Source organism: Phyllosticta citriasiana, assembly GCF_038021145.1.
Source record: "Phyllosticta citriasiana strain CBS 120426 chromosome Unknown IWZ02scaffold_6, whole genome shotgun sequence".
In the NCBI taxonomy this organism is placed as follows: Eukaryota; Fungi; Ascomycota; class Dothideomycetes; order Botryosphaeriales; family Phyllostictaceae; genus Phyllosticta; species Phyllosticta citriasiana.
The window spans coordinates 127,962-151,939 of NW_027117283.1; the positions used below are offsets into that span (position 1 = coordinate 127,962).

The 23,978-nt window shown below is 56.2% G+C and overlaps 10 protein-coding genes across 10 annotated transcripts; 5 read left to right on the forward strand and 5 right to left on the reverse strand.

The window, feature by feature from the left end:
* Positions 1-1,327: 1,327 nt before the first annotated feature.
* Positions 1,328-2,896, forward strand: IWZ02DRAFT_376503 (transmembrane amino acid transporter protein-domain-containing protein; the record flags this gene model as incomplete). Its single annotated transcript, XM_066764891.1, has 4 exons — positions 1,328-1,498; positions 1,544-1,797; positions 1,845-2,803; positions 2,856-2,896. 4 exons carry the CDS (start codon positions 1,328-1,330, stop codon positions 2,894-2,896), a joined length of 1,425 nt encoding a protein of 474 aa, XP_066622793.1.
* A 1,575-nt stretch (positions 2,897-4,471) lies between these two features.
* Positions 4,472-6,684, reverse strand: IWZ02DRAFT_247270 (kinase-like domain-containing protein). Its single transcript, XM_066763132.1, has 2 exons — positions 6,581-6,684; positions 4,472-6,518 (listed from the first exon to the last, which is right to left on the reverse strand). The coding sequence occupies exon 2, from the start codon at positions 6,492-6,494 to the stop codon at positions 4,683-4,685; it is 1,812 nt and encodes a 603-aa protein (XP_066622794.1). The 5' UTR covers positions 6,495-6,518; positions 6,581-6,684; the 3' UTR covers positions 4,472-4,682.
* Positions 6,685-6,812: 128 nt separating this feature from the next.
* Positions 6,813-8,402, reverse strand: IWZ02DRAFT_490034 (acyl-CoA desaturase; the record flags this gene model as incomplete). The annotated part of the gene is made up of 7 exons (XM_066769629.1): positions 6,813-7,279; positions 7,325-7,379; positions 7,426-7,451; positions 7,499-7,880; positions 7,925-8,127; positions 8,173-8,190; positions 8,237-8,402. The coding sequence occupies 7 exons, from the start codon at positions 8,400-8,402 to the stop codon at positions 6,813-6,815; spliced, it is 1,317 nt and encodes a 438-aa protein (XP_066622795.1).
* Positions 8,403-8,482: 80 nt separating this feature from the next.
* IWZ02DRAFT_449924 (uncharacterized protein) lies at positions 8,483-9,396 on the reverse strand. The gene has a single exon (XM_066767433.1). It carries the CDS (start codon positions 9,185-9,187, stop codon positions 8,678-8,680), a length of 510 nt encoding a protein of 169 aa, XP_066622796.1. The 5' UTR covers positions 9,188-9,396; the 3' UTR covers positions 8,483-8,677.
* Positions 9,397-10,108: 712 nt separating this feature from the next.
* Positions 10,109-12,476, forward strand: IWZ02DRAFT_517969 (ASST-domain-containing protein). The gene is made up of 3 exons (XM_066770705.1): positions 10,109-10,678; positions 10,849-12,027; positions 12,091-12,476. Exons 1-3 carry the CDS (start codon positions 10,250-10,252, stop codon positions 12,379-12,381), a joined length of 1,899 nt encoding a protein of 632 aa, XP_066622797.1. The 5' UTR covers positions 10,109-10,249; the 3' UTR covers positions 12,382-12,476.
* Positions 12,477-13,269: 793 nt separating this feature from the next.
* IWZ02DRAFT_247352 (serine hydroxymethyltransferase) lies at positions 13,270-15,246 on the reverse strand. The gene is made up of 4 exons (XM_066763133.1): positions 15,068-15,246; positions 14,965-15,015; positions 14,548-14,912; positions 13,270-14,504 (listed from the first exon to the last, which is right to left on the reverse strand). Exons 1-4 carry the CDS (start codon positions 15,101-15,103, stop codon positions 13,541-13,543), a joined length of 1,416 nt encoding a protein of 471 aa, XP_066622798.1. The 5' UTR covers positions 15,104-15,246; the 3' UTR covers positions 13,270-13,540.
* An 880-nt stretch (positions 15,247-16,126) lies between these two features.
* Positions 16,127-17,963, forward strand: IWZ02DRAFT_247445 (metacaspase-1). The gene is made up of 6 exons (XM_066763135.1): positions 16,127-16,398; positions 16,446-16,545; positions 16,602-16,683; positions 16,740-17,108; positions 17,153-17,761; positions 17,814-17,963. Exons 1-6 carry the CDS (start codon positions 16,280-16,282, stop codon positions 17,837-17,839), a joined length of 1,305 nt encoding a protein of 434 aa, XP_066622799.1. The 5' UTR covers positions 16,127-16,279; the 3' UTR covers positions 17,840-17,963.
* Positions 17,964-19,421: 1,458 nt separating this feature from the next.
* Positions 19,422-20,985, reverse strand: IWZ02DRAFT_376941 (homogentisate 1,2-dioxygenase-like protein; the record flags this gene model as incomplete). Its single annotated transcript, XM_066764915.1, has 2 exons — positions 19,422-20,627; positions 20,674-20,985. The coding sequence occupies 2 exons, from the start codon at positions 20,983-20,985 to the stop codon at positions 19,422-19,424; spliced, it is 1,518 nt and encodes a 505-aa protein (XP_066622800.1).
* Positions 20,986-21,270: 285 nt separating this feature from the next.
* Positions 21,271-22,673, forward strand: IWZ02DRAFT_247365 (beta-lactamase-like protein). Its single transcript, XM_066763134.1, has 2 exons — positions 21,271-22,391; positions 22,464-22,673. Exon 1 carries the CDS (start codon positions 21,385-21,387, stop codon positions 22,351-22,353), a length of 969 nt encoding a protein of 322 aa, XP_066622801.1. The 5' UTR covers positions 21,271-21,384; the 3' UTR covers positions 22,354-22,391; positions 22,464-22,673.
* On the forward strand, positions 22,536-23,554 carry IWZ02DRAFT_469265 (NAD binding domain of 6-phosphogluconate dehydrogenase-domain-containing protein; the record flags this gene model as incomplete). Its single annotated transcript, XM_066768702.1, has 2 exons — positions 22,536-22,736; positions 22,790-23,554. 2 exons carry the CDS (start codon positions 22,536-22,538, stop codon positions 23,552-23,554), a joined length of 966 nt encoding a protein of 321 aa, XP_066622802.1.
* Positions 23,555-23,978: the final 424 nt, after the last annotated feature.

Here is a 23,978-nt window from a genome sequence, read left to right on the forward strand (position 1 = left end):
AGCTCGAATCCCGAAACCAAGACTGCTCACCGATTCGAAAACAGCAGGGAGAAGACGAGCTCAGCCACGCGCTTGTCTGTCCTCTACCCGAATATGTGACCGGGTGCAAAAGTACGTACAGCAACACGTTGAGTTGCCCCGCGTGTCTGGCCGCCCGCCCGTCTGCACGAACGCACGAACTGCACCCAGGCGGACAGACTTTGTGCTTGCTCGCTTGCTTGCCTTGAGTTGGGTTTAAATGGCTTGGTTTGGCTTCTCCACCACGTGGCACAGCGCGCATTGAGTTTGCGGGCGTTCGTTAGGCGACCGTCTGCCTGGCTGTTAGCCCTACCGTACCGTACGGTACACAGCACGCGGCGGCGGCGGGTGCGCGCGAGTATTGACTCTGGGGTTTGTCTGGGGGAAATGGTAGGCAGGGCAGGGCAAGGGTGGCCTGCTACTAGCTATGTTGCTTGCAGTTTCGGCATTGATTAGCTCTCTGGCTCGCTGCTGGTTGGTAGGCTGTGTGCTCGCGGGCTTGCTCGCTTTCGCTCGCTCGCTACCCTCCGTCGACCCTCGTGGCGAGCATGACGCAGAAAGGAAAGGTCTAGGCAAGGACGAAAGACGAAGCTTTGGCGAGACATGGGTTGCGCAACTTTAAATCAGGGCATGAGTGCTTACGGCGCGGTGAGTAAGCTGCCGTGCGTGCAGCAATCAACAAGAGATAGACGACGTGTGGGGAGCGATTGGAGGCTCTGAGGATGTGACGGTGTTGTGAGGCCAATTCTGTCACCGACTTCTGGCGAAAGAAAGCTGATCACGTCGACGATCATCGACTTGCAGCAACAACGGCTGGGGCGACGAAACGCAACGCGACCCGACGGCAGCCAGCAGATCGCATGGCGGACGGATGGCATGTGCGCGACAGGGAACAGGCGTGAGCATCATCATTGCAGGGGCAGGACGCCGTTGGCAAGAAAGCTAGTTCGAAGGCATAAGTACCCAGACGATGGCGGCGGCGGCATAATCGGAAAAAGCCCGTGGCTCATTAGAAAAATTGCACAGAGGGCAAAACGGCAAGGCATTGGCTCTTGGAATAGCGCTTCGCCGAACCCTCCATGTCCACTTGTTCCCCCCATCGAGAGATCACTCGTCAAATGAGGCCTAAGAGTGGGGAGAAGACGGCCTGATCGTTCCCGGCACCGCACTTGGCCTTTCAGCCATGACTATCTCTTGTCTTGATAACACGCTGGCTGTGCCCGGCAGCGTCATTAAATACGGTATGTTTTCTGTTTCTCGTTAAGTCTGTTTGCTGCATTTCCGATTTTACCTGTGTTGCATTCCCGTCATGGAAGAAGAGAAGAAGCGCTCTTTGGACATCTCCAACACCCCGTCCCACGCTAACGGCAGCGTAGAGGATACAAAGGTGTATATCTACGATGAAAAGCCTCAGGACCAGGAGGACTTTGAGGTGTTCAAGAAGACGGCGGATTGCGTCGACTTCCGCACTGTGGGATGGGTGAGTTGCCTGCCCCTTGCCAGATCAATCACTGACGCGTTGCAGGTCAAAGCTACCGTCATTTTTCTCAAGATCATATTCGCCACTGGAGTCTTGAGCATACCTTTGGCCATGCATGATTTGGGAGCCGTAGGAGGAGCACTGTGCGTTATTGGGTTCGGCGTCCTCAACACGTATACAGCGGTCATTCAGGGAAACTTCCGTAACAACCACGCCCACTGCCATTCGATAGCAGACATGGCAGAGCATGTCGGCGGTGTGGCTCTCCGCGAGCTCACTGGCGTCATGTTCATCATTGCGTCAGTCTTTGTCTCGTCTCTCGCGGCCACTGCTGACTTCGCATCAGATACATCCTCTGCACCAGCTCCGGCATCATTGGCGTCGCAACGGGCATCAACGCCCTCTCCGAGCATGGCGCCTGCACCGTATGGTTCGCCTTTGTCGCGACAGTCGTCGTCATCGCCGCAGCATCCGTTCGCAAATTCGAGCAAGTCTCCTGGCTCACGTGGGCCGGCTTCACGAGCATCTTCGTGGCCGTCCTCATCGTCGTCGTGGCCGTCACGACGCGGGACCGGCCGGCGGCGGCGCCGCAAACGGGGCCCTTCGAGCTGGACTACGTTGCCATCGCGCACCCGACGTTCGTGGCGGGCGTGACGGCGGCCGTCAACATCTTCGTCTCGTCGGCAGGTACGTCGGCCTTCCTGCCCGTCATCTCGGAGATGCGCAACCCGCGCGACTACAAGAAGGCGCTGTACACGTGCATGGGCTTCGTGACGGCGGCGTACCTGACCTTCTCGCTCGTCGTGTACCGCTGGTGCGGGCAGTGGGTGGCGTCGCCGTCGCTGGGGTCGGCAGGGCAGACGGTCAAGAAGGCGGCCTACGGCGTCGGCATGGTCGGCCTCATCGTGTCGGCGTGCCTGTATCTGCACGTCGCCGCCAAGTACGTCTTCGTCCGCATCCTGCGCGACAGTCGCCACTTGCAGCACGGCACCGTCGTGCACTGGACCACGTGGCTGGGCTGCAACGTCGTCCTCGGCGCCGTCTCGTTCATCATCTCGCAGGGCGTGCCCATCTTCAACAACATCCTGGCGCTGGCCGGCTCCATCTGCTTTGCGCCGCTCGCCATGACGCTGCCCGGCTGGCTGTGGCTGTACGACTACGGCAGCTGGCGCAAGGGGACTGCGGGCCAGCAGGTCGCGTACTGGTTCCACTGGCTTTTGATCCTGCTGGGCGTGTTTGTCCTCGTTGGCGGCGCGTATGGCACTATTCAGCAAATCATCGACGAGTATAATAATGGCAAGATTGGTATGTCGACTTCCCCCTGGACGCCCCCTGAGCGACAACTAACAAGCATCAGGCTCGGCATTTTCGTGCGCAGACAACTCGGGGTCGACGTAGAAGCGCGGGGGGTGAGAGAAAGAGAGAGAGAGAGAGAGAGAGAGAAGCTGCAAAGCATCGCCGAGCATTGCGGTCTGTAAGATGAAGACGCTTCATGTTGTGTTGATGTTTGGGCAACGGCGAAAATCAGCGTATAGTAATTGATGATACCCTGGATTCAAGCGTAATCAACTACTTTGCTGCTCTCCTTCTTCGATCGTCGTGATGCGCGGCACTGCTATTGAGATGTTTGGCTCGTAGCGCACTGCTGCTATTTTCAGCCCCTGAACACATGTCCTCCGGCCCGATGCATCAACGATTGGGACAAGCATTGCACTATGATGCTTATCCATCCCCACCACTCAACCTCTTTTTTTTTTTTTTTTTTTTTTTTTTTTGCCGCGAGGGTCGTCCAATCGATGAAAGCCCCACCAACCAGCGCCCACACAAGCGACAGATTTTTGAAGGTCTGGGCAGAAGACGGACACGGAGACTTTTGTTAAACGTCAATCACGGCAAAGAATATCGTCTGCTGAGAGAAGCGGGTCTAAATGCCCCGTACCCTCCTCCACATGCACCAGCACACCCATCACAAGCCCCACCGCCCACGCACACCTGCTCACTCACATCACAAGGAATCGCAAGGAATCACACGCACACGGCAACCGCCTACCCGTCATCCGACTCCTCCAAGCACTTGGCGACCCATTGTATCGACGGCGCGAGTATAAAACCCTCCACTCCCACTCTTACCGCTGAGTTTCGCCTTCCAACTAACATCCGGCAGTCAGTAGCATGGCGGTATTCAGATAAACTGGATGACTGCCATGCGGTACAGGTCTAAGGACAATTATCACTGCTTGGCTGTGTTTATTTGTTCGTTTGATTTTCTATTTGCGCTTATGCTTTGCGCTGAGGCGCGAGGAACGGAGGAGGAGCGGGAGGGGAAGTGAGGGGAAGTGGTGAGGCGCGATGTTGTTGGATTATGATGACTGTTACTTGGACTGGGATATATAGATTATGGATGGTCACACTTGACGAGCACAGGACCCATGCCGCCGTACCGTAGATGGCGCGTGGTCCTTTCGCCGCATCTTCGGTATAAAAATCGTCGTCGTTCGAGTTGCGAGTGAGTGACTGGCCTCTGGAGCTGTGACACGCTTCTGCAAGCTTACATTCAGGGCGAGACTGCTCTGGCAATTAGCACACCACCATAAAAAGACTACTTGTGGCAGGAACTTTTGCGTTGGAAGACTTCCATGGCTGCGCAGAGTCCCTACCATGCGCCATGCAGACCATCTTTGGTCACTTCTGGTGCTGCGCAGCAAGATGTCAAAATGCTGCAGGATAGCGGACGTCGATTTCAGGGGTGAGTCGCACCGTTGAGTTTGGCTCTGTCCACTAGACACTGCGCGGAAAATGTGGCTTGAAGGTAGCCCTTGCGAGTTTCTCCGAGGCACTTCTTCTTTTTTTTTCCAGCTTGATCGGACTGCTTGGCGTTCAACTCTAGACCTCAGTTCCAAGGCCCACCTATGGGCGCGGAAGTTGTGCTCTGCTAGTTGAGTTGCTTGATTGCGTTCTCGTAGGCGAAGACCACTCTGTCTGTTGAATGCGCATTTTTCAAGGACGTAGTAGATATTTGTTGACGTGGAATCACAGTAGATGATAGAGGTTGAGAGAACGAGTGCAGACAAAGGAGGGGAAATTGCCAGAATCAGCCATCTACAACGCAAACAGCGAAACTCCAACAACTACAAGGCAAACAAAGAACTGACCAACCAGCCCACACTACACCACAGCACAACGCTCACGTCTCAACCCCGACATCGCCCTCGCCATGAATCAACTCGCGCAAGTATCCCTCAAACCCACGCCTCAGCCATGTCAGCAAAGTGCGCACATCCGCCCTCTTGGTGACATCCGGCTCAAAGCCCCTATTCAACGCCATCTCAAACAGCAAACTATACTCCTTTTCCGGCCACATATACGGGTGAGTCGTGAGATTCTTGGCACGAGCAGATGGCCACGCCCGGCGCCTCTGCCGCGCACTCGCGCCATCAGGAAGCCTCTCCGCGGGGGGCAAGAGCTCGTTGCGCGCGACCAGACTGACGTTGCGCTTCCACCACTTGTCGCCCCTGGCGCGCGCCTTGTCCCAGTACAAAATGTCCGTGTTGCCGGGCTCGTATCCGCCGCCCTCGCGGGCGGACAGGCCCGTCGCGACGAAGCCGACAGTGGCCGCCACGCTGTAGACATCGGTGCTGGGGCGCAGGCGCTCGAGCAGCGAGTACGCGTCGAATCTGAGGCTGCCGTCGCCCGGCATGGCCTGCGGCGGCGCCCAGCTGGGCGTCAACACCTGGCGGATCTTTTTGGCTCGCCCCGGCTGACTCCATTTGCTCCAGTCGGCTACGGTCTCGAGGACCGGTATCTCGGTAGCGCCGCCGAAGTCGGCTAGTTTGGCCGTTGGGAGCGCGTATGCCCAGTGTCCTGGTAAGTCGTGGTTGGCCGTCAAGAGGACGTTGGCTGGCTTGATGTCGCCGTGGATGAGAGCCGGTTTGGGCGCGCCCTCCGCCGTCGTCGTTGAATGTAGGAACTCAAGCCCTTGCAGCATGTCAATGTACAGCGAGCGCAGCAGTGCCTCGTGCGGCCGCTTGTATTCGTTCTGCGGAGTATGGAAGTGCGCCCAGGTGAACTTTTCTACATCGTCGAGCGTACAAAACTCCATGCCGTACGCGCAGGTCATCTGGTCCCTACCGACCGGCGGGAACCATTCCAGGATCGTCAGGATGTTCTGGTGCTTCCTACCGCTGGAGGGCCCCAGCCCGATGCTCTCCAGCCGCTCAATCTCGTTTGGCGGTCGTCTCGTCGTGGGGTAGGCCTTGTGCACGAGGTATTTGAGTGCGACGACCTTGTTCGTCTCGTGCTCGCGCGTTAGGTAAACCGTGCCTTCGCCGCCCTGTCCGATCAATTCTCTATTCCTCATATCGTACTTTTCCAAGATTGAGTCGTGAACATTATACTCCTCTGGCGTTTGTGCTTCGACAAAATAATTTTCAACGAATTCTAGCGGTTCATCAGCATCGTCCATGGCGATGGATTGCACTTCTTGGTGATTGTAAGTGGGATTAGTAGCGTTAGGATCTCTCATGGACGTGTCCTGAGTCACCCGGTTGCCTGCGTTGATTGGGGTGAATTTCGCTCCTTGGTGATTGTAGGCGGAGATGGTGGCGTTGGCATCTCTCATGGACACGTCCTGATTCACCCTGTTGTCTGCATTGATGGGAGTGAACTGCGCTCCCGGGTGATTGATGAGACGAGCAGCATGTGCACCTCTCATGTACCCGTTCCAATCCACCCTGTGACCTCTCCTGACTGGAGTGGATCGTGCTTGTGAGGGAAGGCCAGGTGAAAACATGGCGTTGAAATCCTCCCTGAACGCTCTCTGGCCTGCCGCGTTGTCTGCGCCAATGGTTTCGAATGACGGCCAGTTTCTTACATCGCTTGGGATTTGGGATGGTCGAGCGGGTCTCGAATGCTGGGGACGTACTGGCGCATCTCCCATGTATGCATTCTGGTCCACCACACTTGCGCCCGTCATTTCGACATCCGTTTCGGGATCCATGGCTGCCGTGGGTCGGATTGCGCGCTTTCAACGGTCTGCTTGTCAGTGTTGCAGAAAATTGTGTGTCGAGTGTCCATATCGCGCACTTCAAAGATTCGAGGTCAAGTGTTGTCAAGGGATTATGGATGAAAGAAGGCGTATGAACATTGACAAAGATGGTTGTGGACAAAGGATTTCCATCAGTCGACGAGAAGGGCAATTCCTCGGCTACCAGCTATTCACGTCAGCGATTTCTCTACTGCCAGTGTTAAGAAGCGACAAAGCAATCTTTGGCAAGGTGCCGCAAATGGACAATGCGTACCTCAAAAGCCCGTCTCCTCAATTCCTCGCCCTCACTCTCGTCACCTGCTCCTGGGCTCGCGCCATCTCGTCTCCCTTGGCCTCGCGGGCTTCCACTCCAGCCTCCCTCTTCCAAATCTCGACCTCCATGCCTCCCTTCACGATCCCCACGCGCATGGTGCTGAGGAGATTGTGAGCCGCGTTGCTATGCTCGTACACGCCACCGTTAAAAGCCGCCGTTGCATCTTTGCCCACGTAGCTCTTGATCAAAGCCCTGCCGCCAGGGTGCTCAGAGATGAAATCGATCACGTCGTGAATGACACCAGCGACGAGGATCCATGCGCGTTTCTGGCCATGTTCGGCGTTGATGGAGCTCTTCTCGACATATTCGTCCCAAGAAATGACGGGCAGCTGATCGAGCGGGATGCCCCAGTCGAGGGTGGCGCGTGCACGGTCGAGCTTCTTTTGGGACATTTGGAGGCGGCCCTTTTCGATTTCGTTGGCACCTACGAAAGTTAGCTGACGAATAAAGAATCCAGGTCTATACTGACGGAACTGCTTGAGATCGTAGGCCAAATTGACTTGCTTCCAGGCCCAGATGAACCACTGATATTGTCAGCTTTGTTTAGACCCAAGTCTTGACGGATGGTACCTTTGTCGGATCATATTGCCACCACTCTGCTTGATGTTAGTTTGAGATCAACGGCAAAAGAGAGATTACTGACCAATGGCGTTCCTGTAGTCACTGGGAAACTCGTGATGAAAGTTGTGGTAGCCCTCTCCCAACGTTGCCAGCGCAGTGATCCAGTGATCGCGAGGGCTATTCTTGTCGTCAAATGGCTGCTCGCCAATCCAATGGGCCAAGCTGTTGATGCAAAAGGTGGCCTGTTGGACGAAGAAGATGCGCAAGATGCCGGCATACACGAGACCGCCAATCCAGTCGTTCCAAAGCAAGCCCGAGACGAGCGAAGGAAAGGCGATTCCCATGAAAAGCGCGCACTTGACGTAGTGCCTATGCTGGAAGACGACAACTGGGTCCTCGTTGAGATCGGAAATGTCGGTGCGGCCGATGCGTTTTGGATTTTGCTTCATCAAGATCCAGCCCATCTTTAAAAGTAAGTCGTGACGTCGTAAGTCGACAAGAGGCTTACATGGCTGTACCACAATCCCTTCTTGACCGAATAGGGATCCTTTTCGGTGTCCGTGTAGCGGTGGTGCGCGCGATGGTCCCGGGACCACCATCTTATCGAGCCTTCAACTGCACCAGCGCCAAACGCGGCCAAGAATATGCGGAGTGGAAGTGTTGCCGTGTACGAAGTGTGAGACCAGAGTCTGTGGTAACCAGCAGTGATGGCTGGAGGAATTAGTCAGGTCTTGGTTGGGTTAATGTGGTGCATACATAGGCCAGTGAAGAAGTCTACAGAGAGTCAGCACTTGCAGAATGAATCAGCTTGAAGACGCACAAAAGACAAAGGCCCAAACGGCAGTCTTCCAGTAGAGCGGAACGTAAAAGGCGGCGAGACAGCCCGAGAGAGGGATGCCGACGGTGAGAAAGACGTTCAACCAATTGACGTGCTGGAACCAATTCCGCAATGTGATTGGAGAGTCGGAAACGTGTGGGCGTGCCATGTTGGAAATGGAGAGACGGGCTTCTCCTCCTAGGTCAGAGTACTTCCAAGGACATATAAATGGACACCACGGGATGGGCGGGCAGGACGCTGGCTAAAAATCCGGGGTGCGTCTGGGCTGAGGCAATGGCTACAGGGCTGAGGTCAGGCCATACTGTCCCAACCATTTTCGGGTCACGCCATCGGTGCAATCATCTGAACGTATATGGGCCATTTAGTCGTCTCCCAGGTGCACATTGGCCGTGAATGCGCAATTGACGGGCCTACCTACGGCCGTTATATGTCCTGGCCACGGTCGTTGAGTGCTGGGCGCCAGCTTATGGCAAGTTGAGAATGGTCCAATCGCTGGGACACCAATTCCCAACACCTGTCGACGAATTGATTGAGGTCAGAAACCAAGCCATTGAGTAGCAACCGCAACCTCGGCATCTCGAATCGATGGCTTTCCACAGAGGACCGCTGTCTGCCGGTGGTGAAGGGACTGGCGGGCACTGCTAAACACGTGACCAATGAGAAGAGGCCGGGACACGAGCAATCTTTGCGGAGAAGCGAATCTTCAAGAGACGTCAATGGACATGGTCGACATGAGAATGTGTTTGTCCGGCAAAGGCTAGACTTGTGACAGGTTTGTTTCCCCAGATGCTTCAAGCGGTGCAACGGCAGGAGCCGCATTCCAAGACTACGTGAGTCGAGGGCCGGCAGAAGCCGATCAGTCCCTGAATACCTATGGAGAGGGGCAGGGGATGAACATTTGGTTGCCCTGATGAGAATCGAGAGATGGGCCATGGCGGCAAGAGTGGTTGGTCATGTCGAAAGGTGGAGTAAGTACATGTATGTAGGGAGGAAGCGGTCGGTCGCTGTGGGTTTCGGGCCGGCAGCCTTGGCGCTTGGCAGGGGCAGGGGCAGGGGCAGTCGAGTCGACCTGGAGTCTCTCTCTCTCTCTCTCTCTCTCTCTACCGACCTGGACTGGACCACCACAGACGGACGTCGTTAACAACTCGGCTACTCTACCCGCTGCACCCCCGATCCGAATGCCGAGCTCCCAATGTCTCAAGGCGCAGGGCGAAGAAAATCAATCAGGAAAAAAAAAAATAAAAATAAAAATAAAAATAAAAAAAAATAAAAAATACGACGGCGGCCAACGTGAGGTCATCTTCATTGCGCCGCTCCACCTGCAGTGCTGAGTCGCCAAAACACCATGACTAAACCACCTGCAATACATACACCAACAAATAGGCACTCATCATCCGCGCGGCCTTGCTGAGGATTTGCCGCTTGCCCCACGTCCATCTGCTCCCTGCGCAACCTGCGAGACGTGATCAACTGCCTGTGCGCGAGCAATGCGCTTCGGGAAGACGCAGGAGGAGTGACCCCTTGGTCCAGAGCGCGTCCATCGCCCAGCATCATCATGTTGTCGTCGTGCAAAGAATGGCATCAGACTCGGCGGCGCCACAAAGGCGAGCGGCGGCTTCATCGCGCAAACAACGCTGCCCTGAAATGGTTGGCCTGTGGCTCCAGCAGTTTGACGTACATGTCGACGCCGCGGGCGAGAGGCTTTCTTTTCCATAGGAGCGTCCAGTATGTAGGGATGTCGAGTGGCTTACGACGCCCATAGCGGAGCCTTGCCTGATTTCCCACGTTTGCTGCCAAAAAGTCCACGTCTGCGTCGCCCGCACGTGCGTCGTCGTCGTCGTCGCTGATCGCATCTTTTGATAAAACTCCCTGCCCGCAGTCGACCATTATGCCGCCGTCATTTGCTTTTCCGCTCCCTTTCTTCACTGCATATCTTCAGGCTCGCGGCGGCCGAGCAACCACCAGCGCCTACGCCATTCTCCCGTCATCGCTCTAATGTTCTCCATGTTTTCTTTCGTCTCACTTTCTTCGCTATTGGCTTTTTCCACCCTCGGACGAGCCGATTTAATCCCATTCATTGCCGACAAGAATTACGATGATGGCGCGCTGGGTTCATATCCGATGCAGGACTTCAAGTCGACGCGCATCCGTGCGCCCTGGCTCAACATCATGGCCAGCAGCCCGCGATGCTGCGACGACGACGACGACGGGCAGTACATTTTTCTCAATCCTCGCGGACGCGCGGTGCCCGAGGCCAATCCGATGATTCTGGACTCGGCCGGGAACCTCGTTTGGACGCTGGACGGCAAGAATCACGGCGAGACGTACAACCTCGGAGTTCAAGAGTACAAGGGCGAGCAATACCTCACTTTCTGGGGCGGCAACGATGCAGTCGGGGGACATGGAGAAGGACTATATTACGAAGTACGTATTCCTTTGATTCTGTGTCTGGTCTTTTGAAGTGTGGCGCATTGCCTCAAGAGCCGCGCGGGAGCATCCGCTCGCCGAAGCACGCCATCGGCACCTACCCATCGCACCATACTGCAAATCATCCTTCCATTCCAGGCAATCAATTCACTGACTGTCAATCGCAGTTTGACTCGCATTACAACCAGATTCGCGAGATTTCATCCGTCGGCTTGATCAACGGTGACCTCCACGAGTTTTACTTTACCGACAACGCCACGGCCATTTTTTCAGTGTATGAAAAGTCGCTATTGGATCTGACGCCGCTTGGCGGCCCCGAAAACGCCTGGGTGTGGGACGGCTCGTTCCAAGAAATCGATCTCGAGACTGGCGAGCTGCTGTTTCAATGGAAGTCGACGAGTCATTACACGGCCGAGGACTGCTACCACAAGTACGCCGGCGGAGGCACTTCCCCAGACGCGCCATTTGATTACTACCACATCAACAGCGTGCAAAAGGACGAAAAGGGGAATTATCTCGTTAGCGCGCGCTACACGCACTCCGTGAGCTACATCGATGGCAAAACCGGCCAAGTGTTGTGGCAGCTAGGAGGCAAGCGCAACAACTTCATCGATCTTTCCGAAGGCCGCGCGACGAATTTCAGATGGCAGCACGACGCGCAATTCCACGAAAACGGCACCATCATCACTTTATTCGACAATGGCGCCGAGGCCGGGCTGTTCGAGTCGGAATACAGCCGCGGGATGCGCATCCGGATCGACACGGACGCCATGACGGCGCAGCTCGAAACCGAATACATCAACCCGCAGCACACGCTAAGCAGCAGCCAAGGCTCAATCCAGGTGTTGGAAAACGGCAACGTGCTGGTGGGCTTCGGGTACGACGCCGCGTACACGGAGTTCTCGGCCAACGGCGTGGCGCTGTGCGACGTGCACTTTGCGGCTCAGAGCAGCTGGGAGACGGGCGACGTGCAGAGCTACCGGGTGCGCAAGCACGCGTGGGTCGGGCGGCCGACGTCCAAACCCGACCTCGTCGTCGAAGGCTCCTCGGCTTACGTGTCGTGGAACGGCGCGACCGAGGTGCACCGTTGGGTCCTCGAGGAGTCGGACTACGTCCAGATTGACGGCGCGCTGGCGGGCGACGCGGCCAGCGTCAAGGGCTTCGCGGGCGACGTCGGCGAGGCGTGGTTCCCGGTGCAAACGGTCGAAAAGGTCGGTTTCGAAACCGAACTGCGTTTCGGCGTCGAAGTCAAGAAATACGTCCGCGTCGTTGCGCTCGATAAAGACGGCCGCGTGCTGGCGGCCAGTCTGCCAGGGACGACGCGGCTAGACGTCGACGTGGCGGGTGTAAGTCTCCTTTCCTCTCTATTCGTCATGTCAAAACAAACACAGCTCACACACGCCCCCGAGACCCCGCAGATCTACTTCGGCTTCCGCATCCAGGACTCGGACTCGACGCCGCTCGTCATCCTCATCTGCCTGGGCACGCTGGCCACGGCCATCCTCGGCGTCGTCAACGCCGGCCTCGCCTACCGCCGCAAGCTCGACCGCGTCGCCTTTCAGAAGCTGCTGGCTGATGAGGCGAACGATGTTGTTGAGGTGGGCGACGAGGAGCAGGGGTTGTTGGATCGCCGGTTGTATGCCGTGGAGGAGGAGGGAAATGGGGATGGAGGTGGGAGGAGAGGCCTTGGTGCGCGGTAGAGGCTTTAGGGTTGGTGGGTTGGTTGGGACGACGGGGAACGGGAGGGCGGACGGACGGGAGCTTGACGACGACGACGACGATACCACCATTTGCCATGTATATATATATATATATATATATATATTTTTTTTTTTTTTTTTTTTGATCGAGTCGATAATTGCAAAGACTCTATATTTCCAGCTTTCTGCGTGCCGCTGTTCGTCCCTACCTACCTACATATCTGAATGTGTCCACTCGACTCCCGCCGTCTTGCGTCGACTCCACCTCACACCTCTCCACATGGATCCCTCCCCTCCTCCAGTCTCAACTAACTACCTACCACCACCATCCCACACAGGCGCGTACGGCGGCGAATCCACAGACCCCAGAACCAAAGCAAGATGGATGGGTTCCCAAAAAACCAATGTTTGCGTCTCGGTCTCGTGAGTCGAGAGATTGGGGGAAAATTGGGTTCCATGTTCAATTCAGACAGTCCGGGTGCCGAGAGACGTGCCCGGTTGAGCATGGACGTTTCCAACGTCTCCCTCCGCATCTGTCACTCGGTGCCATGGCCAAAAGGCATCCGCGGCACTGCTTGGTTGAGCCGTCGTCGTCGTCGTCGTCGTCGTCGTCGTCGTTGGTGGCGGATGTATGTACTGTGCGGAATTGACGTATTGTGCGAGAGCATGTCATTCGTTCGTACATGTGTTTTGTGTCTGTCTGCCTGTCTGTCTGGTTAAGCAGCCAGACACACCCCACCCCGCTTCTCCCACCTCTCAACGAGCTTATGTCTCCCTCCATTTCTGCTGTGTACCTCCAATGCAAAGCAAGAAGACGCAACAAGGATATCCACGTGTGTACAGCGGAAATCACAACGCGCAAGTAAGAACAGGATTGAGAAAAGGGGAAAGATCAAGAAAGCTTTCAAACGACAACATCAACAACAGCAAAAGTGTTGATATAATAACGCCAAGGAATTCCAACCCGCCCTCCATCCCATCACCCAATGTACTCCCGTAAATGGACGTTGAAGCCACCACCACTGACAAATCGTCCGGCCTGGCCCTTTTTTGTTGAATGAACCAACCAACCCACTCACTCGTTCCCTGCTCTGCTTCTCCGAGTCTCGACTCTTTTTTTCTTTTTCATCATGAGGAAATCGTCACGAGACAAGAACATTTACACGGGAAGGGGAAAGGTGCTGGCCCAGGCAGCAATCTCCTTCTTGAGGTTGTTGATTTCGTCGACCTGATGCGAGGCGACCTTGGCCTTGAAGTCCTTGAGCTTGTTGGCCTCCTTGGGCAGCTCCGACTGGATCTTCTGGCACAGCTTGATGCACGTGTCAATGTATTGGGCAATCTTCTTAAAGTCGTCCTCGCCGAGGCCGCGCGAGGTCATGGCCGGGGCGCCAATGCGAATACCCATGGGGGTCAGGGCCGACTTGTCGCCGGGGGTGGTGTTCTTGTTGCAGGCAATGTTGACCTGCTCGAGGACGGCCTCAACACGGGCGCCGTCGAGGCTGAGGGGCTTCAGGTCCAGCAAGACCATGTGGTTGTCGGTGCCGTCGGTGACAAGCTTGTAGCCGAGCTCCTTGAACTTGACCTCGAGCGCCTTGGCGTTCTTGATGACCTGCTGCTGGTACTGCTTGAAGTCGTCGCTCTGGGCCTGCTTGAGAGCAACAGCCAGGGCAGTGATGGTGTGGTTGTGCGGGCCACCCTGGTGACCGGGGAAGACGGAGAAGTTTATGGGAGCCTCGAGGTCATAGAGAATGTCCTTGCCCGTCTTGGGATCAGTCTTCCTGACGCCCTTGCGGAAGAAGATCATGGCACCGCGGGGACCACGGAGCGACTTGTGGGTGGTGGTGGTGACAATGTCGCAGTAGGGGAAGGGCGAGGCATTGACGCCGGCGGCAATGAGACCAGAAATGTGAGCCATGTCCATCATCAGGTAGCAGCCAACCTTGTCGGCAATCTCGCGCATGCGCTTGTAGTCAATCTCGCGGCAGTAGGCCGAGGTGCCGGCGACGAGGACCTTGGGGCGGTACATGAGGGCATTTTGCTCGAGCTGCTCGTAGTCGATGAGGCCGGTGTCGAGGTTAACGCGGTAGGGGAAGGTCTCAAAGTAGGTGGAGACGGCAGAAATCCTGCCTGGTTAGCTTGGAAGAGGTAGTGGGTCAAGCCGCATACTTCTTCTGGGGAGTCTGGTAGCCGTGGGACAAGTGACCGCCGTGGGGCAGGTCAAGACCCATGAGCCTGTCGTGCGGCCTCATAATGGCCTGGTAGACCTGGAGGTTAGCAGGGCTGCCAGACAGGGACTGGACGTTGACGCCCCACTTGGCGGGGTCGAGGCCATAGGTCTCGAGAGCGCGCTTCTGGCAGGTGAGCTCAATCTCGTCAATGTGCTCGTTGCCGCCGTAGTAGCGGGCGCCGGGGTAGCCCTCGGAGTACTTGTTGGACATGGGCGAGCCCAGAGCATCGAAGACGGCGCGCGAGGTGACGTTCTCGGAGGCAATGAGCAGGATGGACTCGCGCTGGCGCTGAATTTCCTTTTTCTGCAGGGTGTCAGACGCGCATCGAGGCGAGCGGCGGAGGCAGTGTTTGTACCATAATCTCAGCAATCTCAGGGTCCGTCTCGACCAGAGACTTCTCCATGAGCTGCAATAGTGAGTCAGCAGGGTCCAATGGCAATGGAGCGGGAGACACTCACGTCCTGGTGGGACTTGGGCAGAGCGTAGGAAGACATGATTATTGGAGATGGATTCAACCTGGGGAAGCCGAGTTGAACAGAGTGGTGAGACGTAGGGGAGAGAATTTGCGGTGAAGGGTTGCAGAGCGAAAGAAGCTGCGGCGAAATATTTCACGCTGGCTTCGCGCTAAACTGGCCGGCAGCCGATCCTCGGATCTACCCCGGGCACTCGACTCGACCTCTGGTCAACTGCTTGCAGCTACAATTCATTCATTATGCTGACGGACGACAATATTAAGAACACGACGGCCCCAGATTTCCCCGCAACCAGAGCTTCCATGGGGTGGAGTGGGCGAGATCTGAACGGTGATCAGTGCTTTGCGGCATGGCGGCCACCTCCGAACCGACGGGAGCTCTGACGGCAATCTGCACTCTATACGCGCTATACCACGCAGGTAGTCGTCGTCGTCTCTAGTCGACGGCCAAAGTGTTTCTTTATACATAGCCGTTATCGAGGCACTTCCAATTGCGGTAATGCTTTGTGTCGGACATATTCACCAATCTGACACCTCGCCATCGCCTGCTGTTATTTACATGTACGACACCACTGGCATTGCCTCTTGCGGCGAACCAAGCAGCGCCCATCACCCGCGGATCCGCTGCAGTGCTGTGGATAATCACGTCGCGATTGGCTGTCAAGGCACAGCAGTACCTGACCATCTCCTGTCGGCATGTCCGTATTCCGTCCTGGCCAACGTCACTTTGGCCACGGTGCGACACGACAGGCTCAGCTGCTCGCGTGTGATGAAATTTTTCGGGCCCAAGTAAGGTGCGGTATTGGCAAGGATATTGCCTCGCTTGCTCGTGCGGCTGGGAAGCCAAGGGCGTTCCTGGCTGAGGACGGTTCAAGAACGCAGCGCTCACCATTCTCTTCTAAATCCACTCGAATATCTTGGGTGGTTGGTACCGGAGATCGGAGCCGGCATTGGATCCTTGTCACCTCCTCAGTCAGCCCTACCGCGGGGTGTTCATCACTGCCGCTGTCCCGGCCACCAACCCTCTTCCCCTCCTCATCCACTTCCACAGCCCTCTCTCCCCTCGATTCGCCTTTCTACACGCCTACGACTGCATCACCGCCCTCGACATCGCTTGAAATCGCCCTGTTCGCGCCTTTCCCGCCCCCAATTTTCTCGTCAAACCTGCGCGCCACGAATCAGACGGCTGCCTGTCGCCATGTCACAGTACCCCGGCCAGCAATATCACGGTGGTTACAACGCGCCTCCCCAGCAAGGCTACGGAGGACCTCCTCCTCCTCCTCCTCAAGGCTATCCGCCGCCGCAGCAGTATGGACCGTACGATGCTGTCTTTCCCTTGTCACGACCTCGCTGACAGCAAGCAGCCCCCAGGGACAGTACGGATATCCTCCACCCGGCCATTCGCCCCAGCCGCCATACAACTACGGAACACCACCGCCTGGTCCATATGGGGGATATCAGCAGGTATGCGTTGAGAGCGCAAAAAATGTGGCTGTATAGTCGGTGCTTACACGGCCTAGGGACCACCACCGCCGCAACCAGGCTACGGATACGGTGCACCACCGCCGCAACAACAACAACAACAACAATATGGAGGGCCTCGTAAGGCACAATCATTCTTCACGCCTCCCCCGTTCAGGGTAGCTAATGTCCCATAGCCCCAAACAACTACGGCGGTCAACCTAACGCTCCGCCTCCACCTCCACAGCAAGCTCAGTCGTTCGGCGCAGGTGCCCCCTCCGGCTACTCGTTTCAGTACTCCAACTGCACCGGTCGCCGCAAAGCATTGCTCATTGGAATCAACTACTTTGGTCAGCGCGGACAGCTGCGTGGGTGTATCAACGATGTCAAGAACATGAGTGGTTACCTCAACCAGCACTATGGCTACAAGCGCGAGGACATGGTTATCTTGACAGACGACCAACAAAATCCCATGAGCCAGCCCACCAAGGCCAATCTCCTGCGCGCCATGCACTGGTTGGTCAAGGATGCCCAGCCCAACGACTCGCTGTTTTTCCACTACTCTGGTTAGTCCATCTATCCGCTGTCGCCTTCCCACTAACATCCGCAGGACACGGCGGCCAAACCAAAGACCTCGATGGCGACGAGGAAGACGGTTACGACGAAGTCATCTATCCGGTCGACTTCCGCCAGGCAGGCCACATCGTCGACGACGAAATGCATCGCATCATGGTGGGGCCGCTCCAACCCGGCGTGCGCCTCACCGCCATCTTTGATTCTTGTCACTCTGGCTCGGCTCTCGACCTTCCCTACATTTACTCGACCCAGGGCGTGCTCAAGGAGCCCAACCTGGCCAAGGAAGCTGGCCAAGGCCTTCTCGGCATTGTGTCATCATATGCACGCGGCGACGTTGGCGGCATGGCTTCGACGGCTCTTGGCTTCTTCAAAAAGGCAACCACCGGCGATGACACACGGCAGCGCAACCTGCGGACCAAAACGTCGCCGGCCGACGTTATTATGTGGAGCGGCAGCAAGGACTCGCAGACTTCGGCCGATGCCAGCATCGCGGGCCAGGCGACGGGCGCCATGAGCTACGCCTTTATCAACGCGCTCAAGAAGAACCCGCGCCAGAGCTACGTCCAGCTGCTCAACTCGATACGCGACGAGCTGCTGGGCAAGTACAACCAGAAGCCCCAGCTGAGCTGCAGTCATCCCTTGAGTAAGTCTCGTGTCAGTTTAACCAATGCTCTGTTTATTGACGCCCTCGACAGACACGAATCTCTTGTACGTCATGTAATGTGAGCCGGCCACGGCCGGTCTATCCAGGTACCTCTAGTCGAGCTTCTTTGCGCAGTGGACTAACGGGCCTGGATTTGTGTGCTAGGTTTGTCATGTGAATGAATTATCACCCTGCACTTTGCGTGTACGCGTTCAAAAGAAATTCTTTGCGTTTCGTCTCGTCTTTTGCCGCTTGCTTCTGCTTTGGTCTGGCTTTTGTTCGCTCGTCGCTTCACCTGCCCTTCCTTGGCTTGGTCGCATGTATGCATGAATGTACAGAAGAATATCCCCACGAAAAAGAACAGACCGGACTCTACTGCTACAGCACGACGCTTTCGCGAATGGATGTGTGTGTGTGTGTGTGTGGCATCGGGAGGGGTGGGCAACTGGGTGGGTCGCTGTCTGTCTGTCCCCTTTTCCGCACAGGCTGCGGGGAATGTGGTTGACGGCGTGGGTTGGGTTTATTTGGGTGGCTGCTTGTTGTTGCTTTGGGTTGGAAGAAATGGGACCTGGGATCGTGTGAGCAGAGACGGAAGACGGGCGTTTGTTGGATTCGAGTGATGTATTCCACAGGCATTCTTTGTTTGGATGAGACGGACGGACGGACGGATCCGCTATCTGCCCGTATCCGCACTTCTGCTGCCGCTGCCTCAACTATTTACCTGCCTACTCTGTCGGCTTAATTCTTCGACATGCTTGCTTGCTTGCTCTATCGTATCCCACATGCTGCCGTCTTGCCATCATCATCATCATCATCATCATCATCACTGTCACCGTGTCATCATTCTCTCTCTACACCGTATTCGCTCTTTGACTGTCACCCCATGAATATAACAACTCAGACAGGTGGTTCGACCTGGATGAGCGTAGATAATATTTGAAAAAAAAAAAAAAAAAAAAGTCGAGGAAGCGAACACGCATTGCTATCTTCCTTTGACATTCATGTGTACATACACGACGCAAAATCAGTGGATGAGTAAGTGAGAGAATAAGTGAGTGAATGAGTGCAGACACTTAACCTTGCGCCACCTGGTCCGTAGGTGGACACCGAGGTACCATGACTGCGTTTGTTCCTGGGCCAACAACACAACGACAACCGAAGAAAAGCAGCACCTCATCCTAGACGGTGGTCAAAGTGTCACCCAACAACACGTAACGTGACACATCAGCAATTCCTCTCGTTTCTCATTTCTCATTTTTGGTTTCTTTTATCCCGCTTTCCACGGCCGCCGCGGCAGCAGCAGCAGCAGCAGTGGTCCGGGTGTGGCGCACTGTAGAAAGACATTGGAAGAAAGAATGGGACGAATTGGCCGGTGACCACGCGACCGAGTAATGGGTCTAAGAGACGAGAATGTCCGGGCAGATTCGTTGCATTGCTCCTTCTCCGGGTAAAGATCGAAACTGCGACGAAGATGGATTGACAAGAAGACGACTACACATGTCCAACCGACGCCAGTCACAACACCAGCACAAGGAAGGAAGGGGGAAGGAAGAATTGACGAATTGCCCGCGCAGAAGCAGCCATCATGACACGACTCACCTGTTGCCTAGGTACCTATCTCCCTCCCATCAGCCTCGACCGAGAGCGGGTGCCAGTCTAGCTACTTTGCACCAACGTCATTACCAGCGGCGCCATTATGCGCAGCAGCAGCGCCATCCTGAATCTTGAGCTTCTTGACGCCCTGGGCGAGAATTTCGTCAACCTCGTCTTTGTACTTGCTAAAATTGTCGACGAGGTTATCCCACATGGCAGGCTCATGCTCGTGCTTCTTATCGCTCTTCCACGCGTAATCCGTAATGGTGAAGGGGCGGCTGGACTCAAACATGAAGGCAATGCTGCCCTTTGAGATTTGGATCTGAGGCTGCTCGTCGGCGCTGGCGGCGCGGAATTCCTCATACGCCACGCCGTGCGGCACCATGCCGCACTCGAAGCTGATGCTGCCGGGCTGGAAGGCGTCGCTGCGGCCGCCGTAGACGCCGTAGATGAGGCCCATGAGCTCCGACGCCACGTTGCGGTGGTAGTACGGCGGCCGGTACGTGTGGCTGGCCACGTCCCAGCGCGGGCTGAAGATGAGCAAGTCGGCGAGCGGAGCGGCCGGGTCGCGCGAGCGCGCCGTCAGCACGCAAAAGATGGACGGGTCGATGTGGTCGACGCTGATGGAGCCCACGTTGACGAACTTGGTCAGGTCGTACTTGTACGGCACGTAGTTACCGTGCCAGGCCACCACGTCGAACGGGCAGTGGTTCTGCCGCGACGCGAAGAACTTGCCGCCCATCTTGTACGTGATGCTCCACGGCGTCGCGTCGCCCGTGCTGCGGTATGCCGCCTTGGGGTGCAAAAAGTCGCGCGCGTTGGCCAGCCCGTTGGCCCCCAGCGGCCCCAGCTCCGGCAGATCCCAGTGCGATCCCCAGATTTCGAGAATGTAGCCGCGCGAGGGCCCGTCGACTGATATGCGCATGCGCTGCCCGCGTTGAATGACGCAGATTTCTCCCGGCTGCACGTACAGCGGCCCAAACTCCGTCTCAATGTCGAGCGCGCCTTGCTGCGGGATGATGAGCATCTCGCCGTCGCTGTTGACAAAGGCGCTGTTGTCCATGCTCTTGTTGGCCACGTAGACGTGCGTCGCCAGCCCCTCGCGCAGAGTGGGGTCTCCGCTGCCCGCAATGGTGCGCAAGCCGCGGACAAAATCCGTTTCCTCGGAGGGAACATCAATGGGTAGCCAGGCCAGCTGGGTGGGCGAAATGTGCACGCGGGGATTGATGGTGAGGAAATTGGCCTCGGTGTCGGGGTTGTCAGGCAAGTCAGTCTGCAATCGTCAGTCCATGCTCTCCATCCAAGATGGTGATGCTCACAAAACCCTGGTGCGCCACGGCCGGTCTCGCTCGATACAGATACGACCGCTTGTTCAAATGGCGGGTTGCGGCAAAGGCCGTGCCCGTCATTTGCTCGGCATAGAGTCCAAAGCGCACAGCGCGGGGGTTATTTTGGCCTCGCGGGATCGTGCCAGGAACCGCCTCCGACTCGAAGCTGTTGCCAAAGCCGGACTGATATTCGTACGGGTCATTCTTGCGAGTCGCAAACGACTGGATTGTGCCGTTCTTTTGGGTCTCAGCCCAGTGGAAGATGTCCTGGTATTCCTTGGGATCGCTCAGCTGCGCAGGCATGATTGCTGTGGAGCTTTTTCGGCGGACAGTATCTCTGATCGCAGATCGTAGAGGTTTGAAAAAAAGAAACCGCGCTGGCTCCAATTCTAATATAGTAGAGGCCATGGCTGCAGCGGCAGTTGTTGTGAAGAGCGAGGGTGGTGAATGCGGGGTACTGAACTGATCTTCCATTGGGGAGAGCAGGGGACTTTGGTTGGCAAGCGCCCTCTAACGCGTATTTAGACGCGCGCGCTGACCAAAACTTGACTAAATTCTTTCTCAGCCCCGATGGTGTTGTCGTCCTCTGCGCTGGGCGACGATTGACTTTGCCAACCAGCCTCCCCTCGTCTTCTGTACGCTCGGTTGAAAGGGTCCCGAAGACATCTCCAACTCTGTCACCATCAGCTCGAGTCTCTTGCCATGACGCCGCTCCCTCCGAGCCAACCGAACCAATCCTTCGTGACGATATCTCCAATCGCTGGCGGTTACTTTACTCTTGCCGAGCGCTTCTTCGTGCGTCCTACGCTTCACGATGCGAGACACTTTAAACCGTCGTTATCGTTTCTGGTAACTCACCCCGGCTGCGAGTTTTTGAATCATGGCAAGCAGGCCTCACCTCCTTCGTTCCGCAAGCCATTCAGACTGCTGTTCGACCTTGGCCTGAGGAGCTCCAGAGACCGCTACACGCCACCGCAGAGGGCGCACTTGGAAACCCGTCGGCCGTACTGCCTGGCTGGCGTCGCCGAGCAGCTCAAGTCTGGCGGAGTTGACCCTGCAAGCATTGATGTCGTCGTGCTGAGCCATGTCCACTATGACCACCACGGAGATCCAGAAGACTTTCCCAATGCTCACTTCATCGTTGGTCCAGGTTCTCTAGACGTGCTCCGAAACGGCGTGGCAGCCAAAGGATCGCATCAGCATTTTGATCCCAACCTTTTGCCCAAAGACCGCACAGAGGAGCTTCCAAGCACTCTGCCAGTGGCCACCGAGTTTAGCAACAAAAGCCAATGGGATTGGCAACCGATTGGCCCGTTCCCCGCCGCACTCGATTTGGTAGGCGATGGCTCCATGTATGTAGTAGACGCTCCGGGCCATCTCCCTGGACATTTGAACCTCCTTTGTCGTACTGGACCATGGTCGTGGATTTGTTTGGCAGGCGATGCTTTTCACGATCGTCGAATCTGGACTGGAGAAAAGGACATTGGTACCTGGGAGGACGAGGCCGGGCACACCAACTGCATACATTATGACAGGAAGGCAGCCATGGAGTCGATCGAACGGCTGCGCAAGCTGATGGAGGATAAGAACGTCGAGGTTGTCGCTGGCCACGATGAGGAATGGCTTGCAGAGAATGAAGACTTGATGCTTGGCGCCGACGAGAATCTATGATGCTGCCAGTCTGGAAGACACAGTCCACGTGATGTCAGGTACATACCTAGTTACTTTTTCGAAGCTAGACGTCACTTCGCCCCTCTTGATGCTGAGCTGACCTCGAATAGGCACATCTCTCTACATACAGCCTTCATACAACAGCGTCTTGACCAGGAATCGTTCGCATCATCTCGAACACAATGTCTTTTACGTATGACACCGTTGGATTCATCGGAGTGGGAAATATGGGCCAGCACATGGCTGACAACCTTGTCCAAAAGTTGGAAAACGTCCAACTCAACATCTACGACGTTTCTCAGGCTCCCGTCGAGGCCTTGTGCTCAAAATATCCGGAAAGGGTCGTGGCCTGCGCCAATGCCAAAGAGGTGGCAGAAAACTCGGTAGTATCTTGCGCCGTTCCCAACAGCCAGGTAAACTGAACTCGTGCCTTCAGTCCCTAATTTTGTCCATGGTGCCAGAAGGCTCGCACGTCCGCGCCGTCTACCTGGACTCCTCGGCTGGCGTCCTCGTTGCCGAGGCGTCAAACAAGATTTTGATAGACTGCTCGACGATTGACACTGCGACTTCACTTGCTGTGCGCGAGCAGGCGCAGACCCTTTATCCCACCGCGTCCTTTTATGACGCTCCGGTATCTGGCGGAGTACTCGGCGCGCAAAGGGCCACGCTCACGTTCATGCTTGGCTGCTCTTCCACAGATCCCAACCTGCCCCTCTTGCGGGATCTTTTGGGGAAAATGGGATCCAACATCTTTGCCTGCGGCGGACCATCGCTGGGGCTGACGGCAAAAGCGTGCAACAATTACTGCAGCGGGCTTATTGCCATTGCGACGTCGGAAGCCATGAACATTGGCATGGCGGCGGGAATGGATCCACGGCTCCTGAAGCAGATTTTCGACTCCAGCACCGCTCAAAGCACCATTCTCGACAAGTGGTGCCCGGTCCCGGGAATCTTGCCCGAAGTCCCCAGCAGCAATGGCTACAAGGGGGGTTTCAAGGTGCAATTGATGCGCAAGGACTTTGGCCTGGCGGTCGACACGGCCAAACGACTGGGTGTGCGGCTTGCGCTGGGAGACGTGGGAATGGCAACATATACGGCAGCCATGAACGATCCGCGATGCAGAGACTTGGATTCGAGAGTGGTTTACCGATATCTGGGTGGAAGAGAAGACTGGCAGCAGGATTTTGAAGACGTAGAATGAGGCCACTCGGATCCACCAGCGGCCCCACTCGACAAATATCCCCTCGATTGTCTCTGCAATTCGACTGCAAGCCTCCGAGTCGTACAGTCTAAGCCCATCCCTCTCCCGTCTCTGATGCCGAACGGACATAGTATACACTGCTTTACCGATGCCTACCTACAAAATGGTTGCGCCTCAGAGTTCGTGCAAATCATCTCACCCGTCACTGCCATTAACGGTGTCTCCCACCTAGGTGCCGCAGAGCTCAAGCTTCCCTTGACCCCACCTCCTCAGGCGCCCCGCACGCCCTGCTACCCCACATTTCAGCACACCTGGCGTCCCTGCTCAAAGCCTACGCCGCTGGCAACGCGAGCCGAATGCAAGCTACTCCATCGAAGAGCTTATCGTGATTGAGAGCCCACTGGATGTCAATAGGACAGCTCGC

Coding starts and splice junctions, on each gene's coding strand:
- IWZ02DRAFT_517969 (XM_066770705.1), top strand. CDS start 10,250: ATGTTCTCCATGTTTTCTTTCGTCTCACTTTCTTCGCTATTGGCTTTT. Junction 10,679..10,848: donor GAGAAGGACTATATTACGAA/GTACGTATTCCT, acceptor TGTCAATCGCAG/TTTGACTCGCATTACAACCA. Junction 12,028..12,090: donor TAGACGTCGACGTGGCGGGT/GTAAGTCTCCTT, acceptor CACGCCCCCGAG/ACCCCGCAGATCTACTTCGG.
- IWZ02DRAFT_247445 (XM_066763135.1), top strand. CDS start 16,280: ATGTCACAGTACCCCGGCCAGCAATATCACGGTGGTTACAACGCGCCT. Junction 16,546..16,601: donor CATATGGGGGATATCAGCAG/GTATGCGTTGAG, acceptor TACACGGCCTAG/GGACCACCACCGCCGCAACC. Junction 17,762..17,813: donor GAGCTGCAGTCATCCCTTGA/GTAAGTCTCGTG, acceptor CGCCCTCGACAG/ACACGAATCTCTTGTACGTC.
- IWZ02DRAFT_247365 (XM_066763134.1), top strand. CDS start 21,385: ATGACGCCGCTCCCTCCGAGCCAACCGAACCAATCCTTCGTGACGATA.
- IWZ02DRAFT_247352 (XM_066763133.1), bottom strand. CDS start 15,103: ATGTCTTCCTACGCTCTGCCCAAGTCCCACCAGGAC. Junction 15,016..15,067: donor TGCCCAAGTCCCACCAGGAC/GTGAGTGTCTCC, acceptor TCACTATTGCAG/CTCATGGAGAAGTCTCTGGT. Junction 14,913..14,964: donor CTGAGATTGCTGAGATTATG/GTACAAACACTG, acceptor GACACCCTGCAG/AAAAAGGAAATTCAGCGCCA.
- IWZ02DRAFT_449924 (XM_066767433.1), bottom strand. CDS start 9,187: ATGGCCCATCTCTCGATTCTCATCAGGGCAACCAAATGTTCATCCCCT.
- IWZ02DRAFT_247270 (XM_066763132.1), bottom strand. CDS start 6,494: ATGGATCCCGAAACGGATGTCGAAATGACGGGCGCAAGTGTGGTGGAC.